Source organism: Gymnoscopelus braueri (genome assembly GCF_963280865.1).
Source record: "Gymnoscopelus braueri genome assembly, chromosome: 12".
Lineage (NCBI taxonomy): Eukaryota > Metazoa > Chordata > Actinopteri > Myctophiformes > Myctophidae > Gymnoscopelus > Gymnoscopelus braueri.
The window spans coordinates 36,358,085-36,372,897 of NC_137614.1; the positions used below are offsets into that span (position 1 = coordinate 36,358,085).

The 14,813-nt window shown below is 42.0% G+C and overlaps 1 protein-coding gene across 1 annotated transcript; it reads left to right on the forward strand.

The window, feature by feature from the left end:
* Positions 1-860: 860 nt before the first annotated feature.
* LOC308096935 (stathmin-2-like) lies at positions 861-13,889 on the forward strand. The gene is made up of 5 exons (XM_080444460.1): positions 861-973; positions 9,522-9,620; positions 11,386-11,561; positions 13,082-13,273; positions 13,369-13,889. Exons 1-5 carry the CDS (start codon positions 952-954, stop codon positions 13,426-13,428), a joined length of 549 nt encoding a protein of 182 aa, XP_080300586.1. The 5' UTR covers positions 861-951; the 3' UTR covers positions 13,429-13,889.
* The last annotated feature ends 924 nt before the right edge of the window (positions 13,890-14,813 follow it).

Here is a 14,813-nt window from a genome sequence, read left to right on the forward strand (position 1 = left end):
CTGTTGCACGAAAATAGAGAAAATAGCAGATTTACAAGTTAACAAAAGGACACATACCCAAAACAGAGACACCAGCAGGTTGAACATGGTTAAACTACAGCCTATTGTGTAGTATAGTTGTACTGCTAGGATGCAGTTGGCTGCAGCTGTGGGCGAGGAAAAAGTGCCCTAAACACAGTCACATACACATATTCACTTAAAGTGGCTATAAAACAGTAATATTTAGGTCTAATAATTATGTAATCTCAGTTTGTCCCATCACAGTACAATGTGTTTAGAAACAAATCATTACATTTCCTTTACAGGATCTTAAGTGGATTAATAAACTAGTGACATACAAAAAGAATACAGTGAGTGAAGACATTGTGTCTTCACTCACTGAAGACACTTAAACCCCAGCATCCCTATTGTGGGGAAAGCTTTCGCTGAAAATAGCAGCTCGACTTGCTTGTTGCAAGGTGTTGGGAGCTTTGTTGATCTGCTATTTTCAGCAAAAGCTTTCCCCACAATAACAGAAAACAGAAAGTACCCTAGTATAGAGCCCTGAGGGACTCCGGCACTCTGCTCAACCATATTGGGTTTAAGTGGTTAAACTTTTCCAGGATGCCAAAAAATAAGAACAATTTATCGTTTTGGTGTAACAACGCCAAATAACACCATTTTAAATGAGATCATAAAATCTCTCTCTCTCTCCCTCTCTCCCCCCCTCTTTCTCTCTCTCCCCCCCCCCCCCCTCTCTCTCTCTCTCTCTCTCTCTCTCGCTGTGCGCGTGCGCGTGTTCCTGACACAGACCACAACCCCAGCAGCTCTACCGGTGAAGTTGGTTCATTGTTCTTCTTTACCGGGGCGAGGAACGGCGATCGAGCATCAGGCCGACGGAGACTCTCTCCTTCACGGGTTAATAACGTTCCTTCTATCGAGCATCGCTTGAGCATCCAGACAGCAGCCACCATGACAACCAGCGTCATGTCAGGTAAATGACAGCATCTCTAAGATCTCCTCAGATAACCATCGAGTGCTTTATGGGAATTAATTCGATTGGAAACGAAATAAGAACGATGCTGTGTAGCCTAATAGAGATGGAGATAGGAGGACCACTCCTTTTTTCAAATGTCATAGGCTAGATCAGTGGTTCTCAACCTGGGGTCCCAGATGACAGTGAAGTGACAATTTAAGGACTTTTAAGACCTTTTTAATACCTCAGAAGTAATCAACAAACTATACTATAAAACATGGTCAACAATTGTTAAATAATATAAAAAAGTGGCAAAAAGAAAATGCTCACAAGCTCACAAAGTCTTGCAGGTGAGCTTGTAGATCTGCTATTTTCACTATTTATCTGTGGGAACGAACTAAATGTTATAACTCCTACATTCCAAGTGCTTATCAGGGTGGGGCGGTCCCCAGTTCAAATATGATATGATTATTTTGAGGGGTCCCCAGGTCAAATATGATTATTTTGGGGGGTCACGGCCTGAAAAGGTTGAGAACCACTGTCATAGGCTATGATAACTGACATGACTAAATGACATTTCACTCTCCGAGTCGAATGAATTTTGAGGATTTTACTGTAGTGATTATACTGACCCTTCTCATCAATTACAGTAGCATATAGGCTGTATTATAATATCCAGGCAATTGGTGTTCACATGTTGTGATTGTTTAATTGAAAAATCCTTGCCTCTATGGATGAGGAAGTGATGAAAACATTGAAATGGTATAGCCTTTTCGCTTATGAATATAGCCTAGCCCTAGAAAAAAGTCTTAAGATTTTTACAAGTTGACAGTTTACCGTAGAGGTACTGAGTCACTTTTTTTATTTAAAATTCCATCTTGGTTAATGCTGCTATAGTTCCCAATCCCATACAGTAGCAATAAACTATAATGACGCTTACACTGTAAAAATCATGAGTGTTCATTTAACTCTGAGAGTGTGCAAATGGACCCTTACTGGTCTATTTGGTTCCATTTGTACTCTCAGAGAAACAACGATTGGACGACACCTGCCCAAGAGCCAAAATTGGCAAACAATGTAGCTTAGCTTATCAGGAATAACTTTTTTTTAGTAACTATAGTCAGGACTTGCAGATACAGCCTTTAGTCCAGTATGTTTTGCAGAGTAATTAGTGTATCTCTGCATCAGGGATGTGTTATTTACCCAGAGGCACTCAGAGAACACAAAAGGGTCATTTTGGAAGTGTGTGTGTGTGTGTGTGTGTGTGTGTGTGTGTGTGTGTGTGTGTGTGTGTGTGTGTGTGTGTGTGTACACCAGGCTCAGGTGGTGAGAGATGGGTGGCTACTAGGATGATATTGTTTTATTTGTCTGTGGCAACACACACACGCACGCACGCATGCACGCACGCACGCAGGCAAGCACGCGCACACACACACACACACACACACACACACACACGCACACGCACACGCACACGCACACTCACACGCACACACACACACACACACACACACACACACACACACACATACTTGCGTGTGACACTGTGGATCAATAGTGCTTTGTCACAGCAGCCACACCCTGGAGAGCACAGGCTACATGTGACAACAGAGGGTGTGAGCAGGGACACAGCATGCAGCAGTCTGCGTGTTGCATGTTAAGCATGTCATAGTTTACAGTAGGGCTGAATGACTTAAACGATGTTCTCGATTGTTTAGCTGAATATTGTAATCACGAATATTTATCACAATTATTGATGATGATAACGATTTTCTGGTAGAAAAAGAGGATTTTCAAATTCCTTTTAATGCCTTTGTTGTTCCTTTGGTCAAACATGTAATTAATTGCCTCTGCCAGGCCGAAGGCGTGGCCGAGACTATGTTTTTGCCCCTGTCTGTCCGTGTGTCCGTCCGTGTGTCCGTCCGTCCGTCCGTCCGTCCGTCCGTCCGTCCGTCCAAACATCATGTAAATCGGTACACATTATCTCTATAGTTATGTGAGCAAGACGGATCTGGCCCGTTTTGAACAATATGCCTCAAATCATGAACGCAGATTGCTGTGAAACTTTACACACGTTCCCACTAGGCCAAGGAAGAAAAGCCACCCTACATTTTATTAATCAGTCACATGGTGGCGCTAATCTCCGGCACCGTTCGACCGATCGGCGTGATTGTGCACAATCATACATCATTAAAAATAAATGTACAGCCAATCAATGTAGCTGCTTTATCCTTGTCCATGGAAAAAAATATGATTAGATATTATCAGTAGGGCTGAAGTGAAATAATATGTCTCTTTAATGTTGCAGTCAAAAATCCAAAAAAACAAGACAGGGTCATGTGGATCTCTGACGTTGTGTGGCCAGTCTATGATGTCAGTCATCTATGACATCAATACTATGATGTCAGTACTATGACATCAGTCATCTACAGTATGATGTCATTACTATGATGTCAGTATGATGTCAGTCATCTCCATATTTGGGTAAAGATTCAGCCTAATCTGATCTCCATTAATCTGAGTTCCCAGAAGTTTTCGCCAGCTCTCGCATACAAACGGGAGGGGCGAGGAAGATCTCCATTAACTTCCAACAAAAAAATAAAAAACTAGAAAATGTGCTCCTCGGAGCACAGGTCTCCGCCAGTACTGATCCTGATTAATCCTGTCTTACCTATTTATATTACATATTGTCACGTGTCACTTGACCAATGTTAGCTTGGCTGATGGAAGCTCACACAAAATATAGATGATTTTTTTAAGTGACACACCTATTTATAGGTTTTTATTTCGTCATGCGTCTCGCTAGCCAATCAAAAGCATTGGTGACAACATATTGTCACGTGTCACGTGAAGCTTGACCAATGTTAGCTTGGCTGAGACGGGGGGACACACGGAAGGACAAGAACGAAAACATACTCTCCACCTCTGGCGGAGACAATAAATAAAGGTGTTTTCTGTCTTACTTCTTCGGCCTTCTGGAAGTGTACACAAAAAATGTGGCACTGATCGGTACAGTGGTTTGCAAAATTAGTGGAAATGTTATTGGAACAGTGGCACAACATAGTCATAATCACTCTACAGTATATACAGTATTTCAGTATTCTATCAGGTGTATTGGAGCAGTAACCTTTCCCAAATTTGGAGATGACATCATAGTGCTGAAGTCATAGACTGGTCACATGATGAAGGTCTGAGATCCTGGAAGCTTGTTCTTCCTTGCAACTTTGGCCAACTATAAGGGAAGACATGAATTTAATGATGAACCGTCCCACATTATCACATTTGTTAAACTGATATATTGATGTATAATCTGTTTTGTCTGAGATTTCACTGGCTGGCTTTTTGGCTTTGCAAGGATTTGAGTGTGCATTCTATATATCCGGGTATTTCAGTTTGATCAAAGTCCGCACTCCAAAGTTTCACTAATCCCAGCAGCTGCTCGCAAGCGCCTGAACAGCAAATTAACAAGACGGGGAGAAATACACCGCAGAGTCATAAAAGATAGATGAAGGTAGAGCACGGAGATGGGGAAAAAAAGAGATTGGGCTAGAGACATGTAGGAATGAAGTGATAAATAATATTGCAGGGGCACGGCAGGAGAGAGAGAGAGAGAGAGAGAGAGAGAGAGAGAGAGAGAGAGAGAGAGAGAGAGAGAGAGAGAGAGATTGGAGAGCCAGAGAAGAAATAATATAATGAGAAATGTGGGAAGCTGGGTCTAATTTCCCATGTGGCTCCTGCTCAGTCAGACAGACACACAGCAGATAGATGTAGGTAGATGTTATGGATGTTGTGTCTATGGGCAGAGTATTGGTTAAGGGACATCCAGGGACAGTCTGCTGTGGTAGGATTAGAAACACTCTTACCCCATTTCATTGTCACAATCAGGCCATCGAGTCGACTAGGGCCACGCGCAGAAGCAAATTTAAGCCTCCCGACTGTAATTTGTTTCTTTGCACACCGTGTAATGGGGAGACTCTAAGAGATTTGGAGGTATATCAGAAACTAGGTCAAGTGAGTCTTTATTGATCCTGATTCAATTTAGTTGAGTTAATCAGATCATACACCAAGCATGGCTGACTGTAGAAAGTAGCCGTGGGCATGAATATCACCTTAGTGCATCTGACTGATATAGGCTAACAGACAGAGAATGGATGGACGGACGGACGGACGGACGGACGGACGGACGGACGGTATACTTTTTGTGTAAAATCATGACAGAAATTATGTAATCCTTTCATAATAACTGCAGTGTGTAGCCTATTGCCTGTTGAAGCTATAGTACTGCATATCCCATTTAAATGTTAACTGAAGCTCACTTGAAGCATGGTCCAAATTTCATTTCATTTCAAGCTATGCACCTTGGTGTGCTACTACATCTCTGCCATCAGTGCCATGTAACACCTTGGTTAAATCACTGATCTTGCCCTTTTCCACCTAAAATGTAATCATCTGTTCAGGGGAAGCTCACATGTTTTTTAATATTGCTTTGCTGATTATCTTTAAGTCCCTCGAAGGTTTAGCGCCAAATTACATCTCTGACTTGCTTTTACACTGGTCTACTGTCCCCAGAGTTAAAACAAAACATGGTGAGTCAGCATGTAGTTAATTATTATGCCACACAACCACACATAGTTGGAACAAACTCCCAGAGGATCTGAGGCTTGTGCCAACAAAATAATTATTTTGCCTAAACAAGCAACAGGTCTGCTTGTCTTTCTATTTGGTATCTCCCAATCTGGGAACCCATCGTCAAATAAAAAGGAAAAACAGTGCCCCCAGCGTTTTTCACTTTTGCATTTGACTCTGGGGGAGTGATTAAATAGACCGACGATGACTGGAAACCGGCGTTTGGTCTCTGCCCTCAGCCCTCCACTTCCGGTGGTGCGCCTATGTTTTCATTCTCACTAACAATATTTCTCCACGGAACACTAACACCATTTCTCCCAAAGAACATGGATCGTTTTGGTTATAAGCCCACTGTTACTATGATGAAAGTTAAAATGTTACTAACTTTCCGTGGTTTTGTCGGCTCCGAGGACGCTATTGTTAAATGAGTTTGGGTTTGTTTCCAGTGGGAAGCGAACACACAGATGTAAATCCCGCCCACTACATTTGATTGGGTAAAGCGCGGCCTGCTTCCTGATCTGAAGGCACGCCCACTTTTAGGCCACCGCTCACACGTTCTGAACGGGAATCCCGACAGATTCAGTAGCGCAGCTCTGAATCTGTTCTTGAGAGATTAGGTATATCCCAATAGGAGGACGATAGGAGTCTGTTCTTCCATCTGAGAGAGTTCCAAATATTGTCTGCTGTTCAGATTACCTTTACCTGGTCTATTGAGGCTGTGTCATAGATACTTGGGTGAGACAATGTCGGGTCTCTGCTCTACATGTAAAGTGTCTTGAGACAACTTGTTGTGATTTGACACAAATAAAATGTAATAAGAATTGAATACGTTGCAGTCTCATTGTCTCTTAACCACTTAAACCATACACCATAGAGTATATATTGAGTATAATGTACGTCATTGAATGGCTGTATACTAGGCCTCCTACTATAGCTTAACCGGAAATAGCTGATCTACAAGGTGAGCTTGTAAATCGACTATTTTTGGCAAATGTTCGCCACAGAATATGGACGCTATAACCAAGAGAGCACGGAGTTCAGCCACTGCAGTGTGCCAGCTGCTGTGTGCCAGCTGCTGTGTTCTGACGTAGGTTCATGGGGTTCATTAGATGTCTGTCGCTCCCCAAAGTGACCTCTCCATCACTCTCTGAAGGAACAGTAGCTAAGACACTTTTAACCACTTAGTTTCAACCTGGCATCTGTATTTTGGGCCTGTATACTGTAGGTGGACTTTTTTCAAAATCATTCCAAAAATAGCAAATATAGTGGTATACTCCAAGCTCATGCAATGCCCTATGCGCTATTTTTGCATGACACCATGGTACGACCAAGTATACAGTAATAATAGCAGCTTTCACTCATGGACTCACTGTCAATTATTCAAAGTTGAAACGGACATGCAGGGCTGTATGCGCACAACAGGGATGAACACTGTACGTGTGTTTGTGTGTGTGAATGCAACCCAAGCAGGTTTCTGCCTGACTGGTCCTTCAATTCCTATAGCAGATATATAGGATTATGTAAGCTAGTGTGTGTGTGTGTGTGTGTGTGTGTGTGTGTGTGTGTGTGTGTGTGTGTGTGTGTGTGTGTGTGTGTGTGTGTGTGTGTGTGTGTGTGTGTGTGTGCGCGTGTGTGTGTATGCGTGTGTGAGAGATGTTTGGAATCTTTGCGCATGCTAAATGGCTGCGTGAGAGTGACGATGGTTATTTAAAGATGACAGTTTGCCTCTTAATAATTCACTACATGACCAGGCAAAACTCTGGACTCAGATTGCCCTCGTGGCTACAGCTGCATGGCTGGAAAAGTGCTGCCTTCCTTCTCCTGTATAGGCTATGTCTGTGTGTGTGTGTGTGTGTGTGTGTGTGTGTGTGTGTGTGTGTGTGTGTGTGTGTGTGTGTGTGTGTGTGTGTGTGTGTGTGTGTGTGCGTGTGTGCGTGCGTACGTACGCGTGTGCATGTGCATGTGCACAGGTGTGCGTGTGTGCTTAAATTACATCATATTCAAGTATAAGTATGTATTTGGTATGCATGTAGAGACAACCTGCATCTATCATCATCATCATCATCCTCGACAACCCCTCTCCTCTGAGCTTGTAGATCTTCTATTTGTGGCACAGCACTGGCACGCAACAAAGTATAAATAAAGCATAACTCACACCTCTCTTCAGCGTTTTCTTTCATGCTTTTAAAGAAAGGGCCCCCAAAAACCCTGAATAGATCCAAAATGTTTTCAAAGCAAAAACATTGTTGATATACATTATGGGTTGAGCTCAAGTAGGCTATTTTGGGGGAGTATTTCACCCTGCAAATTAAATGTGGTTACAACTGGGGCACTCTATTACCTGAATATCTTTTATTATACGACTGCTGCAAACATTACATTTAAGTCACATTTTCAGTTTTTTATAATATTGCTAAGCAAACAAATGCAAGCGGAGAATCCTCCAATCTATTGCACTTGCTACTTAAATAAAAGTACATTTAATTGCTGTAATGTTTAGCAGTTTATGTACGACCAATCTGGAAACCCATCGACAAAAAAAAGAATTTGCCACTGGGGGCACCGCCCGCGTTCGCGTGTCGAGACCGGATGTCGGCCGTTCACTCTCCTTCAGCCCTTCACTTCCGTTGGTGCGTCTTTCTTTTCATTCCTACTAACAACAAACTCTACACGTTGTAACGGGAATTGCCAACAGATTCAGCTGCATAGCTCTGAATCTGTCTTGAGAGATTAATGTACGACAGACCGAATTGAAACACTTGTCAACTGTACGATTTAATCAAACGCATTTCACAAAGCAGGATCACCAAGTTAGCTAGATAACTTGGTTAAAAAGTTTTATGAAATGTTAGCAAAAACAATACAAATACCCAATACAACAAAACAAACCCTAACATCTACCCAGTGTGCTCACCCACCCTCACACCGGCCTTGGGGGGAGAAGAATAGCTTTATAAAAACGATTAAATGTATGTAAAAAAGGTAAAGGAATATTAATCAATTAATTGCCGTTAGAGAGTTGATATATGAAAGAAAAGGGTTCTAGGTTCTATAAAAAAAATATTCAAGGCACCTCTAACTGTAAATATATTTTTTTCTAAGCGGAGAAAGGCTGACAGGTCTTTAACCCATTCAATCTGGGAACGCATCTGTGTCACTTTAGATTTCTTTGGCCATTTTCTTTTATGAGCTTGTATATCTGCTATTTTTGAAAGATATCGTGAAAATGTGTGCAAATCTTTGAATATTTTTTAAAGTGAACATTTGTAACTCAAATCTTTGCTTCTGGGGGTCCCTGGAACAAAATATTTTGCTATTTTTGAATTTCCAAAGAAATGACAGAGATGCGTCCCCGGATTGAATGGGTTAAACAGGATGACGTGGGAGGGGGGGGGGGGGGGGGGTTGTGTGACAATTAATCGTCAAGTAAAAATGTCATGATCGTGACAGCCCTACTGACAACTCTTACATAAACAACAAGCCTTGTTGGGGGTGAGAGCTGGTGAACTCGCTCACACACCGACCACAATCCCTCTAGACACCCTGAAAGAAACGTTGCATGCACAGTCAGCAGCAGCAGCAGGGGAGATTCACATTAAATATTGCATAATTGTTCTCTGCTGTAGAGCTACAAAAAAATAGAAAGAGAGTGAGGGGGGAAAAAGCTGCATCACCGTCTTCAGCTCTTCTTCCTTGAGTCAAAAGGTCGCGTTTAACCACTTTCAACCTGGCGTTCCTATTTTGGGCATGTCATATTGACAACATGTTTGGATCAGCTATTTTCGCTATTTGTTGTATTATCTGTGGGAAAACTGAGATGGTGTGTTAGCCCTGTATAATAATTCTTCAAAACACTGGCCTGTTGGTCACAAATAAATAGCTGCTGAGTATTAAAATATAAATCCAATCAATATCTTAATGTCTTTCTTTCTCTCTGCAGCCTACACAGAGAAGATCAAGGAGATGTCAATGATGTCAGTACTGTGTTCGTGTCTGTATCCCCAGGCCATCTCTACTGCCACCCACTTCCAACATGAAGGTCAGTAACACACTGGGATAAATGTTGTTCTGGATTCATTTATGAGGAAATCCTTCAATGCAGCCTTGGAAAGTAAAAATTAAAGCAGGCTGGTGAACCCAAATGCAACACAGAGAGTCAAGTAAAAGTATTTATATTCAACATAAGTGAAGGGCCAGTGGGGTAGGCTCGGAGGTGGATTGGGGAAACGTGGCTGGCTTGTGAGGATCAGCAGGGATGAGGTGAGCAGGTAGGCAGGCTGCAAAGCAGGTGAGTATGATTCTGAGGCAGAGGCAGGGCCGGACTTACCGTTGGGCTAGGGTGGGCTGCAGCCCACGGGCCCCCAACTGGGGGGGCCTCCGATTTTTGGTAAATAAAATAATAATAATAATATATATATATTTTTTTCCCTATTTTTTTATGATCAAATTGATATGTATACTACTCCACTTCAAGGAGTAAAATTTTTTGGACCGAAATAACCAAATTAAACCCGAAATAAAAAGAAAAACAACCCGGAAAAACCCGAAATGTTTTTGAACGGGGCGCGCATGCTCGAAAATTACTCTAGCCCACGGGCCTCAACTCCTATAAATCCGGGCCTGGGCAGAGGGAAAGGGTTGAGTTGCAGGAGCAGACACTAGAAAAAGGTACAATAGGCGGTAACAGAATAGTTGTCGAGAAGCAGGTTACTATACCTCAGAAGGCTGAACAACAATCTAGTGATGACGAGTGGAGCGAAGACCATGGATTAAATACTGTGAGGTTGATGAGAGGATGGCAGGTGTGTTAACTGAGGAGGGAATTGGAAACAGGTGCACCAAAACTGGAAGCCGGGAGCAAAACACCCAAACATGCACGCACGTACGCACGCACGCACTCACACACAGACAAGGGCACTGACAGGACCATGACAGGAAAGATAATGAATATCTTGTAGACAAGCTGACTGTCATCGATCAGCACGTGCGAAGTATGATGAATGAAGTCTGAGACATTATTGTATGTTGGACAGTCTCACAGTTGGAACACTCAAGTGTGTGCATCAGGTCAATGCTCTGTAGAGTAGAAGACATCAAACAATTGAGATGGCGTCATTCTCCGTTCTCTGAGAGCTGTTGTTAGGCACACACGTATGTATTAGTTTGATAATAAACCTTTGAATGCAATATTTATTATGATATATTATTGGTGATATAATATTGTGACATACTTTTTCATTATCATCACATGTATTAGAATATTGTGCGTAATGTTATTGTGATTAGATTGTAGATCTAATCACTGTTTAAAAGTACAGTATTTGCTATCGATTTTGATTTCATGCCCTGATTTATGTGCTACTGAAGACTCCTGTGCAGGGACTGCAGATGTATAGCAGTTTATAGCTATTTCTGCTGCAGTGTACATTAGGGAACATGAAGGTAAGTCATACCGCGATGAATCTCAATGGACAGGCGTGCCATCTTATGGAACAGCACTTGAACAATCTCACAATCTCAACTGTGCATCGTCCCTGTTCAAAAAATTATAAAACAAAACAAAAAGGTTCACCCATTCTTAATGGTATTAAGCCTGAGCCTAAGCTCATACTTAGCTGCATGCGGGTGTCACACACTGATAATATCCGATCTGCAAGCTTGTAGATCTGCTATTTCTGGTGTGTTACACCCAAGCGCAACTAAGAATACGTAAGGCAGGAAGAAAAGGAATATTATTATTCTCATCTCCAGTCACCACTCAGGTAATGCATGCCAGACATTTTGGTTCTCATCTTTCTCTCCAGACATTGAGGTGAAGCCGATCAACAAGCGTCTTTCAGGCCAGTCGTTCGAGGTCATCCTGAAGTTTCCCACTGAGCCGTCGACAGATAGGCCCAGCCCCCTGGCCTCACCTCCCAGGAAGGAGCTCTCCCTGGGTGAGCTGCAGAAGAGGCTGGAGGCTGCCGAGGAGAGGAGGAAGGTAGGAGGAGGAGGAGGAGGAGGAGGAGGAGGAGGAGAAGAGGAGAAAGAGAGGGCGGAAACCATGGATGGAGGCGTGTGAGCCATTCAAGCCAGTTCTTTTGTGGAGCACTTGTTTTGGTTCAGTCAACTTCCTGTGTACAGTATGTGCAGTTGGGACCCGTTGATAACCTATATTGCATCCAAACTATTCTGTTTTCAAATGATTTACTTTTTTTAGTTTTTTATTACACATAGGCAGGATGTTCGATGTTGAGTGACCAAAAACAAAAGTGCTCCCAAAACTGAGACGATTGTCTCAACTGGTATTGGGTTGGATAAAGACCATGTTCAGAAGAGTGGATAAGTTAAGTGAAATATTAAGGATGCAAGTTATGGGTGTAGATGAAGCATTGGGGAAAAAAAGAAAATATATAAAAATGGTGCAGGATGAATGAAACAAGTGAAGAAAACGTATAAGATATTATGGATGGAATGGATTACGGTACATGTACAAACCTGCAATTAAGTATATTAAAGAAAATCTGGGGGAAAAAGGAAAAGGAATTAGGTGTGAATTATTACTGGAGTCTCCAGCACAAAAAGGGAAGTTTGTTAATGCGGGAAATGTTACCTCATTAGATCTGTATTTGTTTTCCCTCTGGGAAATAATGCAGGGAAATAATGCAGACCTATTTAAATTGGGGAAATGAATGCACTTTGCATAAACAATGGTGTCTTGGGGGCACTTTTTAAATGTTCACTTTGGTTGTGCCTAGAAAGAAAAGGCATGAATCTTTTTAACTAATTTGTTGAATATCCTTCAACACTTCTGCTCAAATCTTTTCTCTGGTTGAGCGTTAACGGTATGTGCATCAGAGTCAGTTATCAGTGCGTACAATCAGTGCATTAGCCACTGTACAGTGTACTGAAACCAAAGTATTACAGAACCAGTGCCGTAAGGAATCTCAGCTCAGCTTTCCTTTGTGAAATTTCAGTTGGAAATTTCAACAGAGTGCTTTATATTAAGAGCTAGAATTCCTTAACTGCACATCTTAAGTGACTGGTTCTCAACGTCCTTGTGTGTGCGTGCGTGCATGACTCTTCTCCCCTCTGGCTCCCAAACTGTATAACAAACTCCCCTTTGCAGTTAGAACTTCAGATTCACCCCCAATCTTCCACCATAATCTGAAGACTCACCTCTTCAGACCCCACCTTAGCCCGTAGCACTTGCCCTAGCCTTGACGACCTTGCAGGCTTATGCTAAGGCTAAAATGTAATTTAAATAGCTTGCTATGTAGACTAGCCATGTTCATTTGTAGACCTGATATCCTATAGTTTGTATAAGTTTCAATGTACAGATTACTAGTTTTTTGATACTGTTAGACGGATGATAGGTTCTTGGTTTACCTATGATCCTAGATTACTATATCTATGCATTAGATGTATTACCTTGTATTTACCTGCTTACTGTAAATCACTCTGGATTAAGAGCGTCTGCTAAATACCTAAATCGTAAATTGTGTTCCTCTGTGACTCCAGTCCCAGGAGGCGGATGTGCTTCGGTATCTGGCTGAGCAGAGGGAACATGAAAAGGAGGTGCTGTTCAAGGCCATGGAAGACAATAACAACTTCAGCAGGATTACGGAGGAGAAGCTCAACCACAAAATGGAGGTCATAGACCAGAACCGCCAGTCTCACCTGAACTCCTTGAAGCAGAGGCTGCGTGAAAAAGTATGTACTGTATGTTCTTTTCACTTTCAATTCTCTCGCCTGTTTTATTTGTGTGCTTGATGTTTTTTTGTTGTTGTTTTTTTCCGCCTTCCCAGGAGAAGCACGCCGCCGAGGTGCGTCGGAACAAGGAGCTCCAGACCGACCTCTCTGCATAGGAGATGAAAGTCGCTGGATGAATCCCCAGTGTGATGTGTGTTTTTAGCCAGAAAAAAATACAACTTTTTTCAAATGTCATCATTTTCTGTTCTACTGTTTAGTCATCGCCAGATATTCAAATTCAAATATAGTGGAAAGACATGAAAATGGCTGTAGTTTGTCATGATCACACAACTATCTAGTACTGCAACGTTTCACTCTTCAACCAATCATACTGTACTGTACATTCCACAAAATGTAAATGTTGTTGGGTTTCAGGCGAGACTTTTAGAATGAGATGATTTTGTGCATGCGCACTTATGGCTAATTTATATTTGGTTGTGCACTGTGTAGGGCATCTACAAGCTAATAGCACGTTGCGATGCGACACATTGTGAACTTGTAGATGGGCTATTTTTGGTGCACGACAATACCCAAGTATAAATCTAGCTTTACTATGTACAATAAAGTCAACAGCACATCAGACATACAGTATACAAGCACACACACACACACACACACACACACACACACACACACACACACACACACACACACACACACACACACACACACACACACACACGCTGACCTGCAATGCTGTTAACTTGTGAATGGCACAGATGGGGGATTGTCTGTGTTGATCTAGCTGTGTAATCAACAAATAAAACATCAATCTGTTGGATGTTGTCCATGTATTGTGTGTGTGTGTGTGTGTGTGTGTGTGTGTGTGTGTGTGTGTGTGTGTGTGTGTGTGTGTGTGTGTGTGTGTGTGTGTGTGTGTGTGTGTGTGTGTGTGTGTGTGAGTGTGTGTGTACGTACGTACGTGCTTGTCTTCTTATATTTATGGGAACCATATAAGTATAAATATACAGTAGAATTTGACACAATTGGTGTTCACTATTTTCCTGGCCATCTTAAGTGAAATGGTAATTTTTAAGGCTTTCACCTCCTTTGCCCTCCTTTTGTCTAGAATAATCTTCCTGTAATCAGGGAAGCTAATGCTGTTGGTATAGCTTTAAATGTAAACTTAAAACACACTTATTCTAAATAAAAAGTGTCTCTTTATATTCGGGTTAGGAGGATAGCCACACTACTGTAACTAGCACTAGAGTTATTCTAACCACCTAAATTGCACTTGTGTACCTTCTGCTGCCAGTGGGAAAATAATAACTGTTATATCATCATTGTGTTTCATCTCCCCTGTCTGTGTGAGTGACTTGTCTGAGTGTGTGTCGTGTGTATACAAGGGATGTTTTATAGTGTCACTGTTGAGTGGAAGCCTTGTATGTCCAAAACCGTTACTTTTCAGGAAATTCCAAGGGCTCCGGATCTTGGTAATACTTTTCATTGGTTAAATATTTATAAAACCCACAGACCGACTAACCTGGCGTCCCTATTTTGG

Coding starts and splice junctions, on each gene's coding strand:
- LOC308096935 (XM_080444460.1), top strand. CDS start 952: ATGACAACCAGCGTCATGTCAG. Junction 9,621..11,385: donor CACCCACTTCCAACATGAAG/GTCAGTAACACA, acceptor CTTTCTCTCCAG/ACATTGAGGTGAAGCCGATC. Junction 11,562..13,081: donor CTGCCGAGGAGAGGAGGAAG/GTAGGAGGAGGA, acceptor CTGTGACTCCAG/TCCCAGGAGGCGGATGTGCT.